This window comes from Centropristis striata, chromosome 3, assembly GCF_030273125.1.
Source record: "Centropristis striata isolate RG_2023a ecotype Rhode Island chromosome 3, C.striata_1.0, whole genome shotgun sequence".
Classification (NCBI taxonomy): domain Eukaryota; kingdom Metazoa; phylum Chordata; class Actinopteri; order Perciformes; family Serranidae; genus Centropristis; species Centropristis striata.
In genome coordinates, this window is record NC_081519.1 from 36,431,806 (window position 1) to 36,458,498 (window position 26,693).

General features: G+C 38.6%; 1 protein-coding gene across 3 annotated transcripts in view; it reads right to left on the reverse strand.

Annotated features, from left to right (window-relative positions):
- The window catches only part of slc12a5a (solute carrier family 12 member 5a), a 179,857-nt gene that overhangs the window by 113,424 nt on the left and 39,740 nt on the right, over positions 1 to 26,693 (reverse strand). The window contains exon 1 of one of the 3 annotated variants that reach the window (XM_059329849.1): positions 648 to 919. The exons of the other annotated variants lie outside the window; for them this stretch is intronic. Within the exon in view, the coding sequence (XP_059185832.1) occupies positions 648 to 702 (55 nt within the window). The 5' untranslated portion in view covers positions 703 to 919. Of the gene's footprint in view, positions 1 to 647; positions 920 to 26,693 lie in introns of those variants that run through there. 3 annotated transcript variants of the gene reach the window in all.

Below are 26,693 nucleotides of genomic sequence, written 5' to 3' on the forward strand. Positions count from 1 at the left end.
GTGTAAGCATGCACATGCCCATACCGCCTGTCCACAGAATGCCATATGTAGTGAGAGCATTTACATTTGCTAGGAAGAATGAATGAACTGTTGGACGGCTACACCAGAAAACCTTTTTCAAATTTGCGTACACATATGCATGTTTGATTTTCTCTATTTGTGTGTGTGTGCGTGTGTGTGTGTGTGTGTTTTAAGGGCAAGTGTGTGCGTGTGCTGGACAAAGCTGTAATGCCCTTACACTCACCATCCATCGTATGGAGTGAGCCCATTACTATTCCTGTCACAACAGCCTTGCAGTAAGAGCAGCAGCAGAGGAGGCAAACAGGCCGACCACCGTACAGTGCTGTAACACACACACACACACACACACACACACACGCACACACACACACACAAACGCATGCACACACATATTCACACAAACACTTCCTCTTCCAATGCCTGCTCTCTCTCCCATCGGTGTAAACCTAAATTGTGCATGTTGTGTGCTTTATGAGGCATTTCTGAGCCACATATATTTACTCTCCCTCTATGTGCGTGCGTGGGCAGATGTACAGTTTCTGTGTATTGCCATATCAATGTCCCTTTTTATGCATATCAGCTCATGTGTGTGTGTATGTGACTGCATGACACATCCCATCACTCACCCTGGCTTTGCGCTCCCCCGTCCCCCTCCTCTGTGTCGGTCAGGTTGTTAAGCATCCCGGCTCTTCTACGGTACTCTTCTTCTGCTGCGGAGCGGTGTCACCGATCGAGCTCTCGGCGGCTCTCCCCTGCGCTCCACCCACTGTGATACAGCCACAGAAATCGCGGGGAAGCAGCGTAGAAAATATGCCAGCCGGATCCTCCTCGCTCCTCTTCGCTCCTCGCTGCCCGTAGGATGCTCGAAGAGAGGCAGGAGAAGAGAGAAGGATTTTTTTTCCTCCCTCTGTAGATCCTCCTCTTGACGTCTCTTCTCCGCTGGCTTGTAAGCGTGACTCTCTCGCTCTCTCTCTGTTGCTCCCTCTCTCTCTCTCTCTCTCTCTCTCTCTCTACCTCTCTCTGTTGCTCTCTCTCTCCCTCTCTCTCTAGGAGGAGGAGGAGGAGGAGGAGGAGGAGGAGGAGGAGGGAAGAGGGAAGCTGCAGGAGTTTGGTGGATGATGGAACGCCTCAAAGCTGCACACTTGCTCTCTCCCTCCTTCCCTTTTTCCTTCTCTCTGTCTCTTTTTCCTTTTTTTTTTGCCTTTCTCACTCCTGATCTCAATCTCTCCCACTCACAGATACAAAAAAACACTCTCCCCTGCTCAGATGATGTTGCTCAGTCACTGTAGCTGCCAAACTGATTGCATATTCAAGCAGTAGTATGAATTCTTCTATATCTGTTTCTCCCCTCCCTCCCCGCCTCCCTCTTCTTATTGCTGCTGTCAGACGGAGAGGTGATTGGGGAAGTGGAATTGATGCTGTTAAAAAGAGAGCAGGCGGTAGCCTCGCCGCTCTGATGCTTTCTGTCCACAGAGGTGCATTATGCATCGGCTTTTTCTCCTGTCAGTTTTGTAATAAGCCGCCACGCTCACTCACTACTTTAATGTCAGATGCAAATAGAGCCTCTGTTTCCTTCAAGGGATGAACAAGCCCTATCAACATCATCTGTATGCAGTTATGATAAACATGGAGAGCCATGCACTCACATATGAAAAGACACACTGCATCAGCAATACAGGCATCAGTTTGGTTCAGTGTATGCACACACCTGCCTCTCTGCTCTCAGCTAACAAAACAGCTTCTTTATCTTTTTACATTTTCTCTTTTAATCCAGATGATGTTTGGTTCCAACCGAGATGCTGTATGGCTGTCGGCACGGCATTGAAGCCTCGTTGTCAATTAGGCCGGTCTCATTTTGATGCACGCAGATTCATTTTGATCTGGTACACTGTGTACCGTGTGCAAAAAAACATGTGTAGTATGAAGACACTGTGTGTCTGTGTGTGTGTGTGTGTGTTTCTATGTGTGTGCCAGCGGTTGTGATCCCACACCAGAGATATGAAAGCAATTAATCTTGGTTTTAGTCATGGTAGCGCTGATGCACAGAATAGATTTCAACAAAAAGAGAAGGAGAAAAAATATAACCGCACGCTCGGCTCCAGTGAATAAATTTATTACCGATGTCTCAAACAAAACTGGTTTTGTCAAGGTACAATTACCTTGACAAAGAACCAATACCTTGAAGCCTGGCAATAAATTTCTCTACTGAGCTGTGTGTACAGACACATTTCTCTCTCTTTGTTCATTAGTACTCACACCAACAGCCAACAGTTTGTTTGTAACAACTAAAGACAAACACAAATTAAATCACAATATCCACAAGGGAGAGCCTTTGCATTAACATTCAGTTTAAACATTCAGTTCAATCGTGTCCTGAACAACTTGCTCATCATCGCTTAATTGTAACATTATGCTATGCGTAGTTTCAAGCAAGCAATCTGATTGGTTAAATGTGTACGAGCATGCTGATTATTTATGTGGGTACACAGAAAGACAGAGTTTTCTTGTGTTCAAAATGAAAAGGGGTAAACAACTGAAGAAAAGAAAACATGCACATTATTAATAACACAATTTTAATAATGTTATGCTGATGTAGGTAATAAAGCAGGCCATTTCATGCATTTCTGCTTTAAAACACCAGCTGATGTGTGCAGATTTAGTCCAGATCCATACTAGTCCTCTACTGTAATTGAGAGTCTTGCCCTGCAACACTGACTGTCGGTTAGTCATTGACTCCACATTGACTGTGTGTCATTACTGCTGTCACTTGGATGGATGGAAGGTTAGTAAATGGTTAACTTAATTTTGTGTTGTGGATACCAAGCTTCTTTTAAAGCTGCACCATGGACAGCAGTAGAATATCTTCTTAAGAGTTTTAGGTATTTATAGAAGAGGTCCATCTCAGGATGACCATTGCAAACTACTTTATGACTATAAATGCTGAGGCATGTGCCATTGGTTCATGCTATTAAAAATAAATAAGGGACACTGGGATGATTTGCACCATAATGTCGTCCTAAAATTAAATGCTGTCCCCATTCTGGACCTAAAGGTTTTCTGTAATTGCAACTGGGGGTCCCTTTAAAATTTTAATTGGTAACAATCGGTTGGTGTATGTGACAAACAGTGGAATATTTCAGTCTGGAAACTGGTTTATGCACAAAATGTATAATGTTTAGTACTGACATTAAGCATCTTGAAGTTAATGTTGGTGTACCTGGAGTTTATTTTAGGAAGAGGCAGGACAATGCCTTTTCATGTCCTCCATATTTGAGATATCTGGAGAATTATCAGTGCTACTCATCTGTGTTAAACTTGATGAATAAATGATTAAAAAGCATGTTGATTCGACAAAACTTGCCAGCCAGTTATGATGGACAACCCAGGTACAGCAAGACACTCATACAGTATGTGCCATTCTCTCCTCTCTGCAAGTCAAATCCAACACACCCTTTTAAAAACAGGTGATGTATTTAAGCCCTCATTGCACAGCTCACTCCACTGCAGCTACACTCCAACACCACATCATCTCTGCTGCTGCTTACAAAGAGCATCAAACCAGCCGACATCCTCTCCAGCATCCACCTGCAGACTCAAACGTCCTCCCGAAAGAGAGGTGGAGTGAGGTTATCATCACTCCCGGTCTCTCTCTGAACAGGTTTATATGTCACAGCCTGGACACCAAACACTAACTGTGCAAACTAAACTCACATATTGATATTACTGTTCTGTGTGAGCTGACTGAGTGAAATGAAAATGTATTTTTTGCTCACAATCAAAACCAGCTGACGTTAGCTAACACACTGCCAAATCTCTGCAATATTTTTGATTAAGGGGAAACAAGGTCGGCAAAGAGCTGACTGTAAATTTGAGTAATTCGTTGTTTTACATTGTTGAGAGATGTAATGTTGTATTTGATAACACTGACCTTGAAATAAGGCTCCTTTATAGTAACATAGTGCATTTTCTAAATCAAAAATACTAGAAAGGCTGCTGCATGCTACCCATGTAACTAAACTCTTTCACTCATGATGCCATCAGGTAATGCCAGAGAACTGCATGAATAAAACATCTATTATATGATCGGTTGTTAAAATGGTCCCTGTGCTGAGCTTTGTGGAGACGAAGACGGGAGAGGACAGGCAGAAGGTGGTCTACGGAACAAGGGACAGGTGAGAACATGTACCTGTCAAGCAGGTGTGGCAAAGACATGCGTTTATTTCAGGATGTCTGCTAACCATTTCCAGAAGACGGTCTGAAGCATTCATCTGCCATTCACTGCTGCCTTTAAACCAGCCTGCTGGATGTTTAAAAAGGGATTTGCCATTCACATAATACAAAAAAAACACATTATTGCAACTGCAAGATTACAAAATAAAGCAGGTTTCCCCAACCTAAAATGTGTTGATTTGACATCAGAAGTGTTGTTTTTCCACCATTCATATCTTTATATGTTGGGTTGACAAGAATATATCGTGCTTCAAGGCAATGACAAGCAGGAATCTGCACGAGGAGAGCGGCAGGCGAGCACTGAGTGCGCTGGAGCAGAGGGACCTGCTGGCACAGCAGCTGTTTTCCAGCAGAAACTAAGAACAAACAGAAGGCTCAGTTACACTTTTCAAAATCAAAGAAAATTTATTGATAAGACTAGATGGAGTCATAACAGAGAGCACTTATAAAAGTCAAGGCTAGAAGGCATTTCTGAAAATATAATGGTGGAAAAAGTTGTTAAAAAGTTGTTTCAAGCAGTAGTTTGAGGCAAAAGTTTGTTTTCCTTTCAGGGACAGAATTTGATTTAATCAAGCAGATGTGAGGTGAACAGGGCCGGCTTAAAGAGCACTTCAAATACAATCAAATCATTTTATTATCAAAAGGAATATTATTGGTCAGGGGAAAAGACGATTCTGGTTTCTGGAGACAGATTCAAACACTAAATTTCATTTCAGGGTTGTTTTTTTTTCCTTATTCGTTCCAATTCAAGCTATCAGAAAGTCTAATGAATGCAATTCAAATTTTCTGTGGGCACTATTCCGTGCATGTACTGCTGACTCACTCAGGCATCTGAAGGCTTTTTTATTTCTTAAGCAGCATGGCTTGCTGACAACTTAACAGTGTCTTGTCTACAAACAGGGCCCTGTTATTGGATTAGCCCAAACCCTTACAACACTCAGACACTGCCAAAAGCAACTCTTCAGCTACAGCATGGGAGGTAGAGGCAGTGAAAACTACAGCGATAGTAGAAGCATGTAGTACTACAATGATACTAAAATTGGGACCTTTCTTCTGAGTGCCTGCATGTGTGAGAGAGCGTAAAAATACATGCACTCGAGCCTAGGGGCGTTAGTGAAAAGCCAGATAAAAATATATATATGGTGAAGTGACTACAAGGCTGTGGGTTTGGCTGTGTGTGTGTGCGTGATAAAGAGACAGACAGAAAGAGAAATTGACAGAGAGACAGAAGTCAAGAGGGTATTGACAAATAAGAGGATTTCATGACTAAGTGCAGATGAATGAGTCACACGTCTTCCTGAAGTTGTACTTGTTATCTGTGCCTGATTACATGCGTGTGAGGCGGCATTCATGTGTGCAATTTCGTTTGTATGTCACGTTTTCCTCAGAGGAGTACTCCTACCAATTAATCACCTTTGAGGGAACAATTTTCAAAAGGGTTTTTGAAACAGAAAGGCTAAATTTACATTTTCAAGCGGTTCGATTGCCGGCTCATTTAAATGTCATGAACTTAAAGCCGGGCTCCAAACAGGAGCCGGAACAGGACAATCTTTTATGTAATGTTTTACTAAATGGAGCCATGCTAAGGTCATATTGCATTGCTGCACTCAAGAGCCTACTAATCTCGTAGAGAAACTCGCGCACTCCAAATACTTTCAACGATGACAGGGCCATGGTCAAAAGAAATTCAATTATGTTTCTGAGCAGGGCTTGATGACCTCTGTGACCCTGTGTCATCAAAAAGAGCAAAGGTTGGGGGAGGGCCATACATGGAGCATACAGACCTAAAACCACGAGAAGAGGAAATAAATTGCTTGTAAGTTGTCTTGGTGACTTAGTCAAGCAGTGAGAAGCATTTTGTATGCTTTGGTATACGGTGCTGTCCACTAAATCCTACACCAAGTCCAGCACTCAGTGAAACTAAATAAACATAGGATATGCTTGCCTGGATTAAGATTTTATAGACATTGATTCTGGCTCTATCAAATTCTGGTGCTGTACTTGTCCGTACTGTATATTATTTAGGTAAGAGAAGACACCACAGAACTGTATATTGAATACAAACCATCATATCTAGAGAAATAGTTCAACATTTTGGAGAAATGCGTCTATTTCTTGTGTGTTTCCTAGTGTTAGTCATGGAGATCAATACCACTCCAGTGTGTGTACGGCAAATACTAAGATATCACCAGCAACATGTTAGCTTAGCTTAGCATAAAGACTGGAAACTGAGAAACAGCTAGTCTGGCTCTGTCCAAAACTAACTAAATATGCCTTCCTGCATCACCAAAACTCACTAGTTTACAAGTTATACATAGTTAGTTTAGTCGGTACAAAAACCAAAGTGTAAAAATGTCAAAACTCCAGTTTTGAAGCTTTAATTTACAAAATAAACATCATGCTGTATTGAGGAAGACTTGAAACTAGTGACTGAGACCACAAAGTCATTGAAATAATGGTTTGCTGAGGGAAAACAACAAGTGAGAAGATTTTCCTATTAACTTTCATAGAAGCAGACTTGTTTCTGCAGCCAGTGGAGTCTCCCCCAGCTGGCCTTTAGAAAGAATGCAGATTTAAGGCACTCCTATATCGGCTTCACTTTTAATGCCCAGAGGTTGCTGCTTGTTTTACAGGGGTTATGTGCCAAATATTTCAAATAATACCTGCTGAAGTCTCCAACAAGTCGACACTTTGCTGTTTGTTTGCCATTATTCTTTGCATGAGCATTTTTGTACTGATCATTTATTTCACCAATTGTATGTTTTTTCACTTCCACATCAAAGACACGTTGCCATTGCATTGTGATGAACAACAAAGCTTTTCAGACTCTTATTCTAATAAAATTATTTTGTGTCACAATATTAAGTAACATGATTTACAAACACATGCAAGGATACTTCCATGATGTAGGTGGAAAAGGTTGAAACTTGGTTTTCAGGAACATATTACTGGAAACTTAAACCCTGTTTTCTTAATGAATCTTCAGGTCTTTTAAATTTGGGACCAGTTCCAGTTCTTTTTTCCAGGACCAGACTTAAGGACACACAGAGGTTAAATAGCGACATATTTTCTCACTGCACAACTGTGAGATGCTCAAGGAGCCTGTGTCGTTATAGGATGAGATAAAGTGAGAGGACAACCACTTCCAACCTGCAGTATCGGTAGCAAAGCTTCGTCTCCTCATGTGGTGTGCTGTTTTGGACTCCTGCCAGATCATTATGATCTGTCTGAGCACCTCCAAACGTTGACAAGGGCATGCAGCATTTTCAGCATGCAGCAGCAACAACAGAAAGAAAAAAACCCTTAAGCCCTAGACACAGAGTTAAACTCAACTGGACACAAAAGAAAGAAACTAAACAAAAAGAAAATCTCAGGACGCTTTAAAAGGTGTTTCTTTGTGACTCATCTCCAAGTGTGCGGCAAGAGGAGCGTCAAAAGTTTTGAAATGAAACAGAATCCGTAATATTCTCTCTGAATTCCTTCAGTGTCTGAAATCAAAACATATTTTGAGTGAGAGGAGGCACTTACACTTAAATAATGCAATACACAGACTTTCTTGATCTGTCAAAAAAAAAAATCTCAGGCAGAAAAGGCTCAGTCAGCATTAGAAACATCTAAGCCACCAATTTGGTCCCAAAATTGACGACAGGTTTCTGTTTGCTTCTCACAAACAACAACACTGGGTCAGTTCAGACAGTTATGAAATCCTGCTACATGTTCAAAGTTTAATAATAGTCAGATCTTTACTCGGCTGCTTGGATCTAATTGAAGCTGCATTGGGATAAATAATGCATTTCTGTTTTCTGTCTCAGCCATTTTGGAAATGAAATATGCAAACATTAATATGACTTCCATCAACATAAAGTGAGGCTGATGTGCAGAGAGCATTATTGGAGAGCCATAGTGAAACAATTTGAGAATGCAGTTTGTTTTGCACAATAGCCGAGCACTTCTGTTGATGAGTTCAGCTCGACTGTATTTCCCATGTGTCTTATTCTCTCTCTCTCTCTCTCTCTCTCCACTGTAAATCTGATCAGGCTCTGCTCAAAGAACTGCCTAATATCCTCCTACGGCAAGCCTGAGGACAAACGCATACATACACGCACGCACAAACACTGAAGGATGCGGTTATCGGTTTATTTGTATGAAATTGTGTTAGGATGGGCTCAGGAAAATTACATGATAGCTGTTTGAATTTAGCCCCGGTCTCCTGAGGGGTTATTTACAGCAGGCTGTGGACGATAATAGATGTTATTCAGGAGAGGCTGGGTGGATTCCATCTACTGCTGTCCATCAGTTTACCTGCAGCTGCCAAAATTGAATAACAAGTTTACACCCACTGTGTAAATTCTGTCTATTGAATTGAACCGCTTTTTTTTAAAAATGTGTTTAATGTGTCCTTCACAAACAAATCTAATCATAGCTTTGTACCTGGAGATATGAAAGAATGTTCTTTGGCCATCATCATGGAATATGAAAAGAGGACAAATCAATTCATAACACCTGTGTCAAACTTTCTTCAGAGCTTTGAACATGTCCCCAGTCCTTGTTAACCCCAGCTGATGGGACGACAATATATTGTACTGTTCATGATGCGGAGAATCTACTACATGTGTTTGTTAAGTGTTAAAAAGCTGCAGGGCTGGCAGAACCTCTCGGCCCCTCTGAGGGGTTGTCAAGTAATTAATCTGAGAATAGCCGGGGCCGTCCTGAGAAACGAGCCCCCACATCTGACAGGGCTTTGACTGCGAGACAGACATCTGAAGATGTGAGGGAGATTCTTGTAACCTCGGCAGGAAAAAAAAAGCGAGGAGATCAAAGTGGTCTGGCGATGTTTCGACACAGTAGAGCCAAGCTTTTGTTTTGCTCTAAACATGTTTTATCTGACGAGGCCTGCAAGCCAATCTCAGACCGCTGTCTTTCTAATCGCCTAATCCTTCCACAGCAGCCGCTGCCTCTCAGAAAAAAAACCCTGACAAATACTGAGGTCATCTACTCCCTGAACATGCTCAGCGTGTTAAAGATAGTGTGCTGTATATGTGTAGGTGCAGACAGGGGTCTGGGAAAGGTACAATTAACCCTGTGAACACCCAAACCCTACGACAGGTTAAAAAAAAGTGCTTTCTTTAAAAAACAAAAACAATTATCATTACAGAAACTTTGAAACCAGGTATTATCAAAATTACACTTTCTCATGGTCGTTAATGAATGCTTTTGTCAGTAAAAGCAACCAAATTGTTGCTTAAAATATTGATATTTCAATAAAATAATTGTACTCTATATGTCCAATTTAAAATCCTGCCAAAAATGTACCGTTTGCACTTACCACACTGTAGTAAAAGCATTACATTCTGGACTCCCTGTGCAACTGGGAAGCCATGATTGTTTCAGCTGAAACCAACAGTCACGTGACAAATATTCAGTAAAAATCAAGCTGTACTGCAAGGCGTTTACACAGAGCAGAGAGGAGAGGACAAGAGCGGTTGTAACTCAATGTCAATTCCACTTTTTAGTTTTTTTTTAAAAATGGTTTTCTGGGCGTCCTGGTGGCTCACACTGGTAGAACGTTACCATTAAGGCCGAGTCCTTGCTGCGGCGGAGCCAGGTTCGAATCCGGCCTGAGCTCCCTTTGCCGCATGTTCTCCCCTCTGTCACCCCCTTTCTATCTGTCACTTTCAATAAAGCATGAAAAATACCAAAAAAAAAAAATCTTAAGAAAAAAAAAAAAAAAAATGGTTTTCTGCACAAGGGACATTTTCGAGTCTAGCCATGATTGTGCGGTTTCCATAGAGGTGCCACACTTCTATATTGCAGCAAAAACAAGGCCACAGTGAGCAAAATAATTACTCAGACTGGTTGGGGTTTAGGGGGTTAATCCCAAAGAAATCAGGTGGAAACAAAAGCAGCAGATTGATGAAGCTGCTGGTAATTTTAATTGTAGTAATAATAATAATTGTAGTTATGCAACAGACGGAGTAAGCTTCCGTGAAATAAAAGCAACAGTTGCTGAAAAAATCACAGAAAATTAGATAACATAGAAGCCTATGTGATGAGATCATGCCATTAAACATGTTGTGTGAGCTTAGAAATATTTTGATAGTTATATTTATAATGTGGCTGTATTATTGGCACCATATAGTTTATAGTTGATCAGTCATTTGATGCACCAGTCAGAAATCACTGTAAAGTTTCTACAGTAGTACACTTAATTTTTATCCTTGTCCTATTATTTGAATGTCATACAATATATTCCTGAAGCAATTTGATGAAATGACCGTCTCTATCCAAAGACAACATTAACACATAAAATATAGCAGCCTCAGACAAATCAATCAACCTGAGGTGCAGCTTGAGGACACGGGGTGTAAAAAAAAATTCACGTCTCTCTTTTAACTTGAATTTTTGCTCATTAAGACTTTTTCATTTGCAAAGTGGTTTATTCACTGAATCTAATTTCCTTATGCATAAGAGATGCTAATTAAAAAGGGGAAATCATTATAATTATAAGGCTGTTGCAGAACATGAGTAACTGGTTATATTTTTATATTAAACATTAAGGTTAAAATGATAGCAGGTCCAAAAGATGGCAACTTATTTTAAGAAACAGAACTTAAAGCTTCTGTACATGACATTTAGATCATAAATATAATAATGTATGATATAGTATGATAGTGTGATAAAGTAAAGATACAGTGTAGTAATGGCATCCTGACCGCAGAATGAATTCGCTCCCTCTGTGTGTGTGTTATAATCCGAGTTCCCCCATTCTCTGTTGTGGTAGCCTCATGTACGTGTTGGTGCATGTAAGTGCGGAGTGTGTTAAAGGTGACGCCAAGGGTCCTGACCAAACATTAGCATGTGACGAGTTGGGAATGAGAATGAGAGCAATCCCAGCTCAGACAGCTGAATGTCGTGTACGGCACCTTAAAATAACCGAATAAATGTTCTTTGATGTGTGTGTTTCTGATGTTAGACTTTTCCATATGTTTGCAAGTTTATAAGTGTATATGTATGAGTATGATTTAATGTCTACATGTCTATTATTGCAAGAAAAAAAAGGAAAAAAATCCTCTTAAAAACACAAAACACACAAATTATACTGTAAAAAGCTGAATAGAAAAAATAAAGTTGGCAAGTTTGTTATATTATCAGATTTTGTAAACTCTCTCTTTATAAATATCAGCATCAGCCTCTAAAATCCAGTAGTGGTCAGGCTGTAATGTTTTGTATCATAGTTATCATGTTCAACACAGAGTATGATGATAGTGTTGTATTGCTAGTTATCTTGTGATTCCACTACTGTTGAAGAAAATGTAGCATATGTGTTTGTATGTATGGGTATGGCTGCATATCTACATGCCTAGTATTGTTAAAAAATAAAAATTAAATAAATAAATACATAAAAAACACCCAAATTAAACTGTAAAAAGTTTATATATATAAAAAAGTTTTTAAAAAAAATGTTCGTTATGTGTTTGGGTTTTACAAACAGCTGATAAATCATGATCACATTTTAGAAACTGTTTATAAATAAGATAACATAAAACTTTATTAACCCAGAAGGAAACTCTGGTTCCAGATTGCTCCAAAGCCTCCAAAACATTTACAAAAACAATCACAATATAGGATAATATAAGGGGAAAAATGAACAAAATAGGTAACAATAACAATATATAATATTTATATAACAATATAAAAATAAAGTGTCTAAGGAGTAAAGTGAGTAAAGTTCAGATAACATGGCAGGATGTAATATACAGATATATTGCACATGATAATGAACACAATATATCTGTATCTGCCGCAAAAATCCAGTATCGGTCAGGCTGAAATGTTATGTATCATAGTTATCATGTCTATCAATAGAGTATGATGATAGTGTTGTATTGTTAGTTATCTTGTGATTCCACTACTGTTGAAGATAATGTAGCATATGTGTGTAGTTTTTCTGTGTGTGTGTGTGTGTGTGTGTGTGTGTGTGTGTGTGTGTGTGTGTGAGGGGGGAGGGAGACTCTGACATCTTCCCACATAAAAAGGTGAACCTGACAGAACTATTGAGCTGTGGCGGCAGGCAGTCCACGCTGAAATGTTAGATAAAGACGTAGCGGGCAGAAAAGCAGCAGCGAGATGCACCTTGTGCGAGAAAGAAAGAAGGCACACACTGGTGGATAAGATGCACTGAGAGAGGAGAGATATGTTTCAAGTGCTTTTGGATTGAGTGTTCCAGTGTGTGTACAACAGGTGTGTGTGTGTGTGTGTGTGTGTGTGTGTGTGTGTGTGTGTGTGACCATGCCTCCCATACGTCTCCGTTCCACTATACATCCACCAGCTCTACGTTAATTCACCCTTTTTTCCCTTCTATTTATTCCGTTTAAGCCACCGAGAAGGAGGGAGGAGGAGGAGGAGGAAGGAAGCAAGATGTGACCCAGTTTTATTTCCTCCAAAGAAAACAGACAGAGCAACAGAGAGATAAAAATGGAGTGAGAGAAGAAGAAGAAGAAGAAGAAGAGGAGGAGTGGGGAGCATCGCCCTGAATGAGAACAGAAAGTAATGAGGGCTCATTTCCATACATGGCTCTACATCATCTGGCTTACCCGCAATCATCACCACCCCAGTTTGGTCAAACCAGAATATGGAGGCAATCTCTTCTGTTTGCATACAAGACTCGCAGAGCCAGATTTACTGCGCCAGTTTTTCAACACATGTGTGACGAGTCAGCCTCAAACACATGATGTTTGCATTAGAGGCAAAAATGAAGCAATGAGCTATTTCTAATAAACACAATGTCTGATTCACACAAACGAATAGCTGACAGATGCTGCTGTGGTTTACAGCCATTAGTGTGGTACACCGGATCCAACTCTGCTGTTCTTTGTTTTGGTTAGTTATTTAAATTTAAGTAGGTTTGGTTGCATTTCCACATAAATATTACCATCTATATTAACACCATCTGCTGAGCTCTGCTGGAATCTCCCTCCTTCTCTCTCTCCTGGTGCATTCACATCCACCTGTCTGTATGGACATCTTCAATTAGTTCATTAAAGAAAAGGGAAAAAGTAGTAGTTACGTTGAAAAACATTAAATATCAGAAAAATGTTTTTGGACTTGGCTGAGGTGAAAAAATAGTGTATCAATAAAAGCAACAGATTTAGTGAATAAATGATGATGTGAATGTTTGTTTCTGCTCCGCTAAAGAGACAAAATAATAGCACCAGATTAAAGCAGTCTCACATAATACAAAAACCAAATATCTCCAAAATAAACAACAGAATAAGTTGTTGTGTCAATACCAGCCATTACGACCCACATGAGCGGTTTGTGATTCACAGTCGAGATCGGAGTGGAGTGTTCAAAAGATAGTGCACATGTCATTGTACATACACATACAGTTCACTGTAAAAAAAAAAATAATAATAAAAAAAAGGCTGCAGAATCGTTGAATTTAGGCTACAAAACCACTGATTTAGGGCAAAAAACTTCCTGGTAAGGCATTATAAAAGACAATTTAAACAGTAAATATATGTACGTGAAGTAGTAACGAGAACGACGTGACTATTTCATAAACGTACGATTCATAAAAGTACATAAATGCTGGAAGTGAAGTAGCTACCAGCACGAGATGGCTACCAGAAGTTACATTGTTACGTAAAAATGTGATGCACGGAAGTTCAGTGTTGTTTAAATCACATCGCTTACTTTTGTTCCATGGGACACAAACCTGATTTTGTCCTTTTATTAATTACATATATACTAAAGATTATAATAGAATATTTTTATTAGGAGTAATACTTAATAACAATTTTTCTCAGGAGGAGATGGCCAAAGTGAATATTTTTCAATATTTTCTGTTATCATTAATTTTCTGAGTTCACCTGAAGCCATTTTCTTAATAAATCTGGCCAACAGTGTTTAACTGGAACAAAACCACGGCCCTGTACTCACTTGACCTGAATTTAAGAGCATCTATACCAGCAGACCTAACAGTATAAGAGTACACACATATACAGAGGCTTAATTATGGTAGTTTTATAAGAAGAACCACTCCAACAACCCTTCAACGGTGCATTAGTGAGCTGGTACATGATGTCAGGAACATGAAGGTACTGTAGGCAGCTCGTTCCTCGGAGCAACATACTGAAGGTTTTTGTCGGCTGCTCATGTAAGCTGCTTTAGAGCACAGAACATCTGTTTACGTCAGAAAGGAGACACTTGACTGAGATGGAAAGGGGGCGATTTATCCAGTGTAACACAAATCAATGTTTGGTTCAGGCTTCACAGAAACATGATCAGAGGGATTATGTTAGTAAGGAGCTGGCAGGCTTATTTGGTAAATTTGTTGAAATGAAATGCAGTGGATGTTTGTGTTAAAAATAACAAAGAAACTTTCATAAGTGGAACAGTAGCTCTTACATCCCCGATGACTTTCTGCTTCAAAAATAAGTTTTAAAAGGAGAAATGATCTCGCAGTCGTTGGCTGAAATCTATTTTTTGTGTTATAATATATGAATTTGGTTCTGTTGTATAACGTTTAAGAATATTCTGCCTGCAGTACTAAAGCAAGAAGGTTTTACAGGGTTATTGTAAAATGTGTGGGCTCTTAGGTTTTTATAGACTTTTTTACTGCTGCTGCCGCTAATTTTGTACACACAAACACCTACAAACCTCTCTGAGCAGAGAGAGTTTTTTGGCTGTGTTTGCCGTTTTATACAGGACTAAACTGCTTTAATGTTCTAATTTTATGGCCCTGATGCTTCGTATTTTGAGTCCAGTTAGTCTATTGTATCTTTACTCTCTTAGTCAGCATCACATTGTCTGCGTTTGGTAGACGCTGGTCAAATATGAAGAATGAAGCATACATTTATGAAAGATTAACTGCCAACAGACATTGGCAGAGATTGTCAAACAGGTGTAACTTAATAATAACTGTTCCATTTAGATGTGCCAGGGCCAGGTCCCTGCTAATGTTCATGCTGGCTCACTGGGACAACAAAATGGAACAAGGCCATTAATGGTGCTGGTTGCACCTTTTCTCCATCCTGTTTGTTATTAATCTAAGTGAAATGCTACATTGACACTGCAGAAAAATCGGATTTGTTTCTCAGATGAGACATATAAGATAATAAGTACAAGACTGTCCTGAATTATTATTTCCAAGTGATCAGATCTGATTGTTTCTGTCCAGACATCACCAAAATATCTGCACGGCTTGACGCTGTAGGTGTCAGTAACTACAGTTTGTTCCTACGCCAGTGAGGCAGCTTTCCAACACGGAGCATGAGCTGGCTATACCTAACCCAGACACTAAATGGGTAAAATGTAATATTTCAATACTTCAACCTGTTGTCGTCAAGCAGATAAATGATCCCCAGAGCTCCGGAGGCAGCCATCTGTATGCCCCGCCCTGCTGACGGTGACACAGAGCCGGGGCTGTTGGTGAGGAAACAGGCAGAAAAAATTTGAGCCCGACTGGATTTTTGATCAATAACCGATATGGTGGTCGATATAGTCATTTTTGAGCTGGAATGAAAATACAGCTTTTTTTATATGGGTTCTGCACTGATTTTTCACCACGTTCTTAAACATAAATCATTATTATATACAATTTAACACTGTTATACGTTATACATTGTCAGACATTTCTATAGATGTTAACATAATAAATAGGAATAATATAATTAAGTAATAATAACTGTTAAATAGTCAATTTTGGACTATTGAAAATAAATAAATCCAAAAACACCATTTCTCAATCATGCCAAGCAAAATTTTCTATAATATATATTATGTAAAAAAAGTTTTGAAAACGGGACATATTGGACAACATACTCGACACCTATCGGCCTTTGATAATATCCTTCAATATCTGTCAGCCGATATATCTGTCGGGTATAATAAACAATAATAAGGTTGGAAAAAGAAGAAAGAGAAGAGACAGAAAAAAAAGAAAGAAATAGAGGAGACTAGTGTAATGATGTATACATATATACATATATACGCTTGTATAGTCAGGGCTATCCCATTAATATAGACCTATATATATCTACATATACACAAATAGTAGGGATTCTAATTTCCATATCCTTACTTTAAATTAATGTAATAGATATGCAAAAGTCAATTAGATAGTAATCTGCATGAGTATTAAAGAAAAAACAACAACATTTATCTGCTGTGGCATAATTAAAGAGACGTTTTCTTGAATAAAATGATGTCACTTTCCAGAAATAATCAACTCCAGAATTACAGCCACACATGCCATATATAAAGGCCAAAGGTAGTGCAGGTATGCCTTTCAATACCACCTGAAGAAAAGCAAGTGAGTGTTTCAGTTTAAATGTTTCATTTTTATATGCAATCAAGAATAAAGAACTTACACTTTTTTTCATGGGAGTTGTTTTGTATCAGAACATTTATAGTATCTTAATGAAGTGCTAAAAACAGAACCAATAAATGTAAGAGTATCCAACCGTACATGTTTAGCAGCCAGGTGTGATCTCTGCCTGGTTTGTAACGCACTATTTATCATAAAGGGCCACAGGATACGAGGACCAGATCGAGTGAGCTTTAAAAAGGCTGCCGTTTATCTGCTCTGCTCCTGTGCAGCTGTACAAACTTATGGGCCATGCACAAACAGGTCAGTGATTACGAGAGAAAATGTTTTGGGACCAGAAGTATGGAAAAGAAGTGACACACGCATCACAACACGGATAAAAACACAAAAACTGGTCATCTCTTTTAAGGATAGTTCACATATGTCTTACTTTGCATCTGAGAAACATCTCCTTCATTCATGTGCTATAAGCTCACAAGATATGCGCTCCTCATGAAAGGTCACCTCATTACTGTTCCCACATTAAGCAATCTGATGTCAATTTTATGCCACATTGACCTTTGTTTCTATTTCTGTCTATTTCTGCGACAGTGCACCTATAGGCTAGTCCTCGCTGAGCTGACATTTCCACAAAAAAAACACACTCAGGGACACTCAGGCATTGAATGGCTAGTTAGTAGAGTACACCATGTTCCGCATTTAAGCCGGTTACAGCCACACAAGCTATTTTCCCACCTAGTCTGCAGACCTTTACAACCAGAGAGGGCACGTCGCCGCATGGTGTTGATTATTGGACTGGTGCTCAGTGGCTCAACACTGGGTGCAGCTTTGGCAGCAAGCTAATGCTTTACAACCCAACAACCTTTAGTCACAGGATGAGACAAGGCCGATGACAAACAAGGTATTTTGTCTGTGCTGTCCCCAAATAACACAAAAATGTGCTCAGACTGAAATATCCCTTTGAAATGTGTTACTTGGATTACAATGGATTACCGAAGTTGGCCACTGGGAGCAGGTCAGATTTGGTAAGCCATCTGCTATTTTATAATCGCAATTATATCATCTTCTCCTATTAATTTTGGCTATTTTGCTGTGTTTTTCTTATTACTACACCGTGGTGCAAAAGAGAATCATTACATAATGAAGCATAACCAGAAAAAAAAATCCCTCCAAGATAAAGGGTGGCTATACATGGCTGCTTTGTTTGTGGCTATTTTTAGCTAATTTGGTCTCATCCGCTACAATCTGGTGCAAAAAGAAAAGCAGCCAAAGCATTTAAACCTCCGAGATAAAGAGAACATCTGTACATCGTTGTGTTGTTTGTGGTTTCTTTGTATTCCACTTGGACAATATCCCAGCATGACACGAAGCACTCCTCTTTTTATGACTGATATATCAATATAGAAGTTCTTTTGCCATTTATTCGTTCAAAAGGAGAATTAATAATTTATTTTACTTTGTTTTTGTGGTCACAAAATTGAACAGAAAATAATGGGCGAGACACTGGCTGATCAATAAGGAAAGGATCCTGCACACTATTTGAAAGCTCACCACAAAATCTTGTGGGATTACCGTTACTGATATTTGTATAACAACAACGTATCAAATGACAACGTGACAACAATGTGACAATAAAAAAAGGGATCACTTAATGAGGAACATACACATATCACCTGAATCTGCAGTTCTCTTGGCCCTTATTCATTGTGAAGAGTTTCAGCATATTATTTTTTCGCTATCCGGCCTGCAACTTTACTGTTTTGATCCTCACAGCTCTCATAGCGTCATAACTAAGGCTGCTGTTTTCAGTGCAAATGCACCAGCCTAAAAACAGCCGGCAGACACAGTTAGCAACTTAATTAGCTAGAGAACATGGTGAAGCATTTAGCAGCAAAACAGCAAAGTGCTTCCATCGGGAGTTGGGGAAACAGCTCAAAACAACCTGATATTGTCATCAGGTGGACACACCAGGTCATTTTATACAGTTTCAAAAAATGGTTTCACTACAATGAAATAAGGGACGCACCGTTCAGACATAGATTTGATCCCTGGACCTTGGGTGTCCACCGATACAGAGTACCAACCTGATACCATCGTTTAATTAATAAGCTTTATGCCTCTGACTGGGATCATTAATTTTTGTGTAAAGCAACATTAGACATAGAGCAACATAGAAATATATAGTGCTTTGTTATTCATTAAAATAATAAATCCAGCAACATGGTAAAGTATAATTCTCAAATTGAAGAGGAATTACTCTTAAATTGTAAACATTTTAAAAGCAGCAACAAATTGCTCAAAACTTGAAATTGAAACTAATACTGATATTAATATCAGATCGATGCATACCCAAATTAATTAGCTACTATGAGGACTGACATCATCACACAAGAATAAAATTTGTCTCATTAATTCCACAGGAGTCTAAGCCGTCCAGTCATGCACAATTCCTGCAATACCCAGACTTTGTTAGTTCCACCAATTGTTTTGTGTCGTCCCTCAACGTTTGTACTGCATGAGAAAAACTGCATGGTGTTAGTATGAAGTAGGAGACCCACTTTCATTAAACCCTCTGTATGATTAAGCCTAACTTTGAGAGCCCTTACCAACAAGATGACTTCATTAGATCTTTCTAGTTTCATATAATATCAATATCCTCTCGGTAGCCTTAAAACTGAGTCGGCTACAGCGTCTAAAAGAAAAAATAAATTGGCAAAAAGTCGCCAAGGGGTTAAGACTTTTGCATTTTGAGATTAGAGGTTCAACATCCAGTGGCCCAATTCAATGTTTTCAATAAAGAGAATCTGTCCAAGTATGAAAGATAAAGCAAACAAACATCTGATTGCTATCAAGTAGATTTGATGGAGGGTTAACTCAGATAAAAATACTGAAAGACTTCTTAATTAACAAGGGCTGTGCTTTGTGATCTATTGATAAAAAAAAAAGAAAACAGTCTTGAATTCCCTGATAGTTGCAGTGTCTGAGCAGCAGCTGTTGCTAACATCTGGAGCACAAACTGAAGCAACTCTCAACCTTCACAGAGGTCAGACGTCTAACAGGAAGCAAGCCGCTCAGCTGCGGAGTGACCTGCAGTACAGTCAGACACCAGCAGGCTGCACATGCTTGTCCCGCAGAGGTAAACTGTCTCGTCTTCTCCATAATTAACTGGCAATGGGAGTGGCCCGCATCACTAGAGGGACAATCTGATTGGATCAATTGACACCTCTGGCTTGTGATAGGTGATAATGTCCTATTCTGAGTGGATAATGCAGAGGTAATCTGCCCTGTGGAGATCCCCATCACTGCAGAGCCCCCACCCAACCTCAACTCTGTTAACAACAGATAATAAGATTACAGCTCGGCCCGTGGCTGATAGAATTAAGACTATATCAGGGAGGTGGATCATTTAGGCTATAGCATATCTTTTGGATTCAAGTGTAGAAAGAGTCGCACATTTACAGCGTGTCACCTCATCTTTTCACTGTTGGCCTGGGCAGTGACACTGTGTCAATATCATTCAGTGTTTTTCACAAATCTATAGGTTTTTAGACATAACACTGCAAGAACTGCAATCAATCAACTAGTATTATGACTAGAGCCCGACCAATATAGGATTTTTGAGGCCAATGCCGATACTGATTTTAGAGGCGAGAAAGTAATCAATAACCGATATGGTTGCTGATAGTGTTTTTTTGAGCTGGAATGAAAATAGACCAATTTTTATGTGGATTGTGCACCATTATTTAACCACCCTGCAAATTTACCCAGAGAGTCACTTTCCAAAAATGTTTCAAACAATATTTAACATTGTTGTGCATTCATTTACATTACACAAACAATGTATTACATTGTCAGCCAATTCTATAAATGACAAGTGAGAAAATGAAGAATTAATAAGAATAAAATAAATAGCTAAATAATCATCATTACTGTTCAGTTTGAGTCAATTTTACTATTTAAAAAAGAAAGAAAAAAAATTGTAAAATAATGAAAAGCTAACACCATTTCTAAACCACATCAAGCTACATTTTCTGCATTATATATTATGTAAAATGTTTATAACGCCACATATCGGACATTATAAACACTGATACTGATATGCCTTTGATAAGCCAATATCAGTCGATAATATCAGTCAACCAATATATCTGTCAGGCTCTAATTATAACAATACTTATTAGCAAAGAAAGAAAGAAAATATATACAAATATATGTGAGTGCAATTCAGGACAAAAGGAGCAAACTCTTTCTCATGCATTAAGAAAAATAGTCTCTTGATACAAAAATTCATAAGTCATAAAGAATAACTGCAGTGTAGAACTTTATGTGAAGTATAATTTAAACAAAAGACAAACATCCCGATGTGCACAGTCAGGAACATTACCATTAGCCGTAGAGACCGGCAGGTTTAATGCCGCTCCAGAGGAGGACAGACTTTATTTGCTGTGTGAGCTAGACGAAATTAAGAATCAAGTTCAGTTTTTGTTTCACTATCTAGTCTATGAGGCTGTAAGGGATGTACTTTTTGGGGGAAATGGCCTCAATTTATGTTGATTTCTTTTGGTTGGATGGCTATGAAAAGGTTGAGTTGTGCTTCAAGAGGAAAGCCTAGCCGATTTGATTTGTCATGTTTATAAAAAAGTCAGAATATTTTCTTTAAGACCAAAAAATAACTTCATGTTGGGTCATGTTGTAATGAAATGTTTCACCACTGCAACTGTATTTCTGGTGTTGGAAACTTTGTGTGCATGACATGAAAATAAAGGAAAAACGAATCAATAACTCAATCATCTAAGATTTATTTTGTTACATTTTCTGGAGCCAATAAACTCCAAACTCAATACAGCTGCTACATAAGCAGCAGCAGCTCACCTCTCACACACAACAAACTGAACTGGAACCGTCAGACACTGAAGAAAGCACAGCAAACCTTAATTGCATCCACAAATAAAACAAACAAAAGTAGTAGTGCTGCTGAAGTTTTCACAGGTGCAGTGAAGATCCAGTCAGTTTGAAGTAAGAGGGCGTCTGTCTTCTGAATCTAAATGCTATAATCTTATCTGCCCACTGGAGCTTGAAGCAGAGAGACACTAAATTCCCTTGTGGTGATTGGCTCTGGCACACACACACACACACTCTCGCTCTCTCTCTCTCTCACACACACACACTTATTGGACATCCAGAACTAAAGAGAAAGACATTCCCTGTTTCTACTCCTACAACTTTGTAATTTAGAGTGAAGATTACAGATATATTTTTAAAAAGGAAGAGAAAAAATGCTGAATGCTGGGGAGCTATCGTCTGCCTGGAAATGTTTTTTTGCTCATAGATTGTTTTAAATGTGTTTTTTAAACCTGATAGTTTTATAGTGTATAGTGTCTGTCCAAAATGAGATATCTGTGATTTCCACTGCAGGGACAGGCAACCACCCCACCTTATAATGCTCTCCAAGACTAAATTAAAATGAAAATGTAATCTCACAATAGCGTTTTCCATTCCCCACTTCCATATGAATTAATTGGGTCAAAACTATAAAGCAGAACTAGTCTTTGAAAATGAAATGTCAAATGGCTTTTGTATTTCCAAATTGTCAGAAAATGTGCATTAAGGGAATTTAATTTAATTGTTATTCAGTTTAATTTTAATTCTTGCTCCACTGATGCATGCAAAAATGCAAAAATATAATATTGTCAACAATAAAGCTTGCTGGTGTTTTAAAAATGAAATGTCAAGTGGCTTTTCCACTTTATTGCTGTCACAGAATGCCCATGCTGGTGGTGGATATGAAAATGCTAATTGCATTATTGAGTTTTAATTTAAATTTTGACCCAATTAATGCATATGTAAGTGGGTTATTAAAATGCTGTGCAAGATTACATTTTCATTTTGGTGCTCAATGCTTCCACAGAGTGAAGTAAACTGACAAATGAGTCATTCTGAAGGGTAGTTACAAACAATGTAGTTTGTCTTTTAATTTGAGGGACTTGATGCTTATAAGGAATGTTTAAAATAACGTTGCTTACTGTAAAAGTATTGGTATCAACTTTAAAATTAAGCCACAGACATGGAAAACTTCAGTAAACACACCCATTATTCTCAATGACTGGAGGCAAACTACAGGCTTTACATTAACTGGTGTGTCAATACAGTTTCATGTGGCTGCTGTCTTTCTAAAAACGGTTAAAATGCAGATAAAGCATCGACTGAAGAAATTGAAGCATTTTTTTAAGGGTAAGTCTTCAGAATTTCCATATTGATGCTTCAAATCTCCAATGTGCACTAATGGGCTCCTATAGTACCCAAGCATATCAAGTGGTAGGAAATAGCTTTTCTGTTGATCACTGGGCACTGCCTCGATAAAATATACGATATAAACTGGAAGCCCCGCCTCGAGGATATATGCCTTCCGCCAACCAGCCAAGTTACAGTTTACAACCAGACTCATGAGTCATGACAGCAGAGAATAAAGCCCCACAGATATATAGGTTGACTGATATAATCGGCTGATATTGGCCAATCAAAGGCAAATCTATATTGGTGTATATGCTGTCCGTTATGTGCTAATATGAAAAGTGTTTGACACAATATACAATGCAAAAAATGTTTTTGTTTTTCTCCTTTTTTTAATAGCAGTTGACTGAAACTGAACAGTTTGTTTGTTTCTTATGCTATTTATTTTATTCCTATTTATTATTTATCCTCTCACCTATCACTTATAGAACTGGCTGATAATATAATACATTGTTAGTAGTATAACTATTTTAAATAGTCTTTAATGAAGTTTATATGTTTGAGAAAGTAGCTCTCTGGGTATCTTCCAGACCGGTACATAATCCACATAAAAGGAAAAGTCTATTTTCATTCCAGCTCAAAAAATTATTATATCAGTTATCGCTTAATTCCCCACCTCTAAAAATCAGTATCAGCATCGGCCTCAAAAATCCCATATCAGTCGTGCTCTAGTAGACAAGGCTTCAACTATGGATGTTTCTGTAAAGAAGCTACTAATTCTGGATGCTTCACACACATCTTAAATCATGGCAGCACTTAAGATCTTTGCAAAACAGCACCAGTTTCAAGGTGGACACCAAACATTAGTGTCACCTATTCAGAATCGGACCGGTTGTTTCCCCTTCTGTTCCTGAGTTATGGCGTTCAATAATGACCAGGAAAGTGTATTTGCAGAACATTTTGATGTTACAGTGCAGTTGATCTTTGACCTTTTGAATATATAATGTCATCACTTTGCCCTATTAGACAAATGTGTGAAATTTTGTCATAATTAATGCATGAATTCTTTTGAGTTAAAGCAAAAAAACTTGTATTGTGAGGTCACAGAAACGTTTGGCCACTAAATTCTAGTCAGTTCGTTCTTGAGTCCAAGAAGAAATTCTTGGAAATAAAAATCAGATTTCCACTGCTGCCAAAGAGATTTGTCTACACTCCAGTTTGTCTGTCTATAACTAGCAAGATTTGTTTTAAAACTTAACTTTCAATGAGATTTGGTGTCAAGGAAGGACATGTAGCAAGGAAAAATTAATTATTTTTGGTTTTAAATCAGGATCCAGATGCAAACTGGTGTATTTTCTCCTTAGCATCTTTTGCCATTTTCATTAAAACTGAAAAAAACAAACACATACATCTCTTCATCATTGCATGTATTTGTGCTGAGATCCAGATTAAAGGGCTTCTATAATTTGCTTCAGGTTATTGTATCACACAGCTTTCAGCTTTATTGGCTGATATCTTTCTAAAAATTATAACAGGACAACTGAGCAGGGATCAATTATTCATAGGAGGTTGATGTATAAACAAAATTTCACAGCATATGCAATATTTAGAGAGGGTGAATGTTTCATGAGATGAGGTGAATATAATGTAACGCTAATGTGAACGTTATGGCGTTCTGTTTTACGTTTGACTCTGATACTCGGGGGAAAGATTGAACATTCCCTGCCTCGGTCTGCTTGTTAGCACTTACTCTGTCACACTGCATTATCTACGTGTTTGTGTGTGCACGTGTGTGTGTGTGTGTATGTGTGTGTGTTATGTGTCAAAATAGCACTGTGAATAGCACGATCAGTGTCTACATCTGAGAGGGTTCAGGAGGTAAAAAGGAAAAAGGGTCAAGATGAGACAGAGAAAAAAAGCACAAAAAGACATTTTTACAGCTTCTATCAATTTAGAAATCCCAAATCCGCTCAGTTGAGAAGTTGTGATGGAAGCTGTTGGACTGTTTTTGTCTAAATCCCTGCTCAGCGTCCATCTGTGTCTGAGTGCACAACAGAAACACACATTTGCTGTCTTACTTGCTTGCTTTTGTTTCGTTTTTATCTGATCAGATCGATGTTTTTCATATCCTAAATGTTCGATTTACTGTGAAAGCTGGAGTATAATCTAAGGATTGTGCTACCACATTAATCAAAGACTGCACATCAGAAATAGACTACCTGAATAAAAGCAGATGTACAGTAAGTCTTATTGTGAGTGCATGGTATTTCCTGCCTCTAGCTAGCTTTTTCCAATTTTTTTCCCCATTCGGCTCATACGAGCTTGAAAGGAGCCTCAAGGAGAGAGGGCAGCCTCTCAGACAAACTTGATGTGAGCTGGAGTGAAAGTGACACAGTGAGGTCAGCGTGCGCCCTGCGGCGTCACCTGTTCCCACCTGACACACGCAAACTGGTACAACCTCAGAAACCAGCTGCTGAGTCAGCGGGTAAAGGGGGGAGCTGGGGGTTTGGAGGAGCGGGGCTGAGGTGACAGGACAAGTGACGGAGCCAAATGAAGAGAAGGTAAGTTAATGTGAAGTGTGTTGGGCAGAGAGGACATTGGGGAGGGAGGGAGACAGAGGAGAGGAGGGGAGCGGCTCAGTGAAGGATGCTAGAGAGAAGGTAATGTCAAGTGGACAGGAAACGGTGACAGAGACTCAGAGAGAGCAGAGGAGGAAAAAAAAGAAAAAGCATCAAGGAACAGAAGATGATGTAATGCAGTAAGTGTTAAACCATTTCAGCCCCAAGAGCCTTTACCTCGTCGTGTTAGCGTCTGTCACGTATAGGAGCGTGTCTGTACAAAGAGCCACTCAAAGGTGTGATGCAATTAAAAAATCAAGCCCAAATTAAGCTCAGGAGCATATTTGTGTCAGAGTTGAGTCTCCGGGCAGAACTTCTCAGACTGGATACCAATCCTAGGGCTGTAACGACCGATATGGGATTTTTCAGACAGATGCCAATACTGATTGTAGAGGGGGAAATTCATCAATATCCGTTATGGAGGCCGGTATAGTAATATTATGTTTTTGTTTCACCACTTTGCAAATGTACCCAGAGAGCTACTTTGTCAAACATTAAACTTTATTAAACAATATAATATAAAATGTATTACACCGTTGGTCAATTCTATAAATGGTAACTGAAAAAAAAAAAATAGGAATAAAATAAATAGCTAAATAAACATCTTTATTTTCCCGTCAGTCAATTGTTGACTATATAAAAAAAAAAGATTGCCTTTGATCGGCCAGTATGAGGCGATAAGATCAGTCAACTGATATATATATATATATATCTGTCAGGCTCTAGTAACGGTAAATTAATCTGTATCGATATTGATTCATTGAATAACAATCCAATATTATTGTTGCATCATCTCTAAGATATGCCTTTATTTTGAAATTCCCATTTCATATTAAGGGCTAGAGTATGTTTTTTTTTATTTTTATTTTCTTTAGAATAGACTGATTCTGTCCTAAAAAAAAAAAACTTTTCTGAGAGCTGATATAAATGATGATTTGATCTGATTTGTGTTAAATGGTCAGGTTATATCGCCTCACATCAATCTCAAGCCCCTGAAATTAATTTAATCAACATTGTATCGTGGCAATCATATCATGTAATGATTAATCCCTGCCACATTTGTCAGTGATTGCAAGTCTAATTTATTATCCTTATTCTGAGATTGAGAAAAAAATCCACTATTTTGACTTAAAAATGTCAGAAATGCTCTTTTATGAAAATGAAGTGATTTGATTGGCAGTTTCAAAACAAGTTCTCCCATACTGAACAAGAGTAATAACAGTGTTTTGATGAATTAATGTAAAACAAACATCATGAAAACA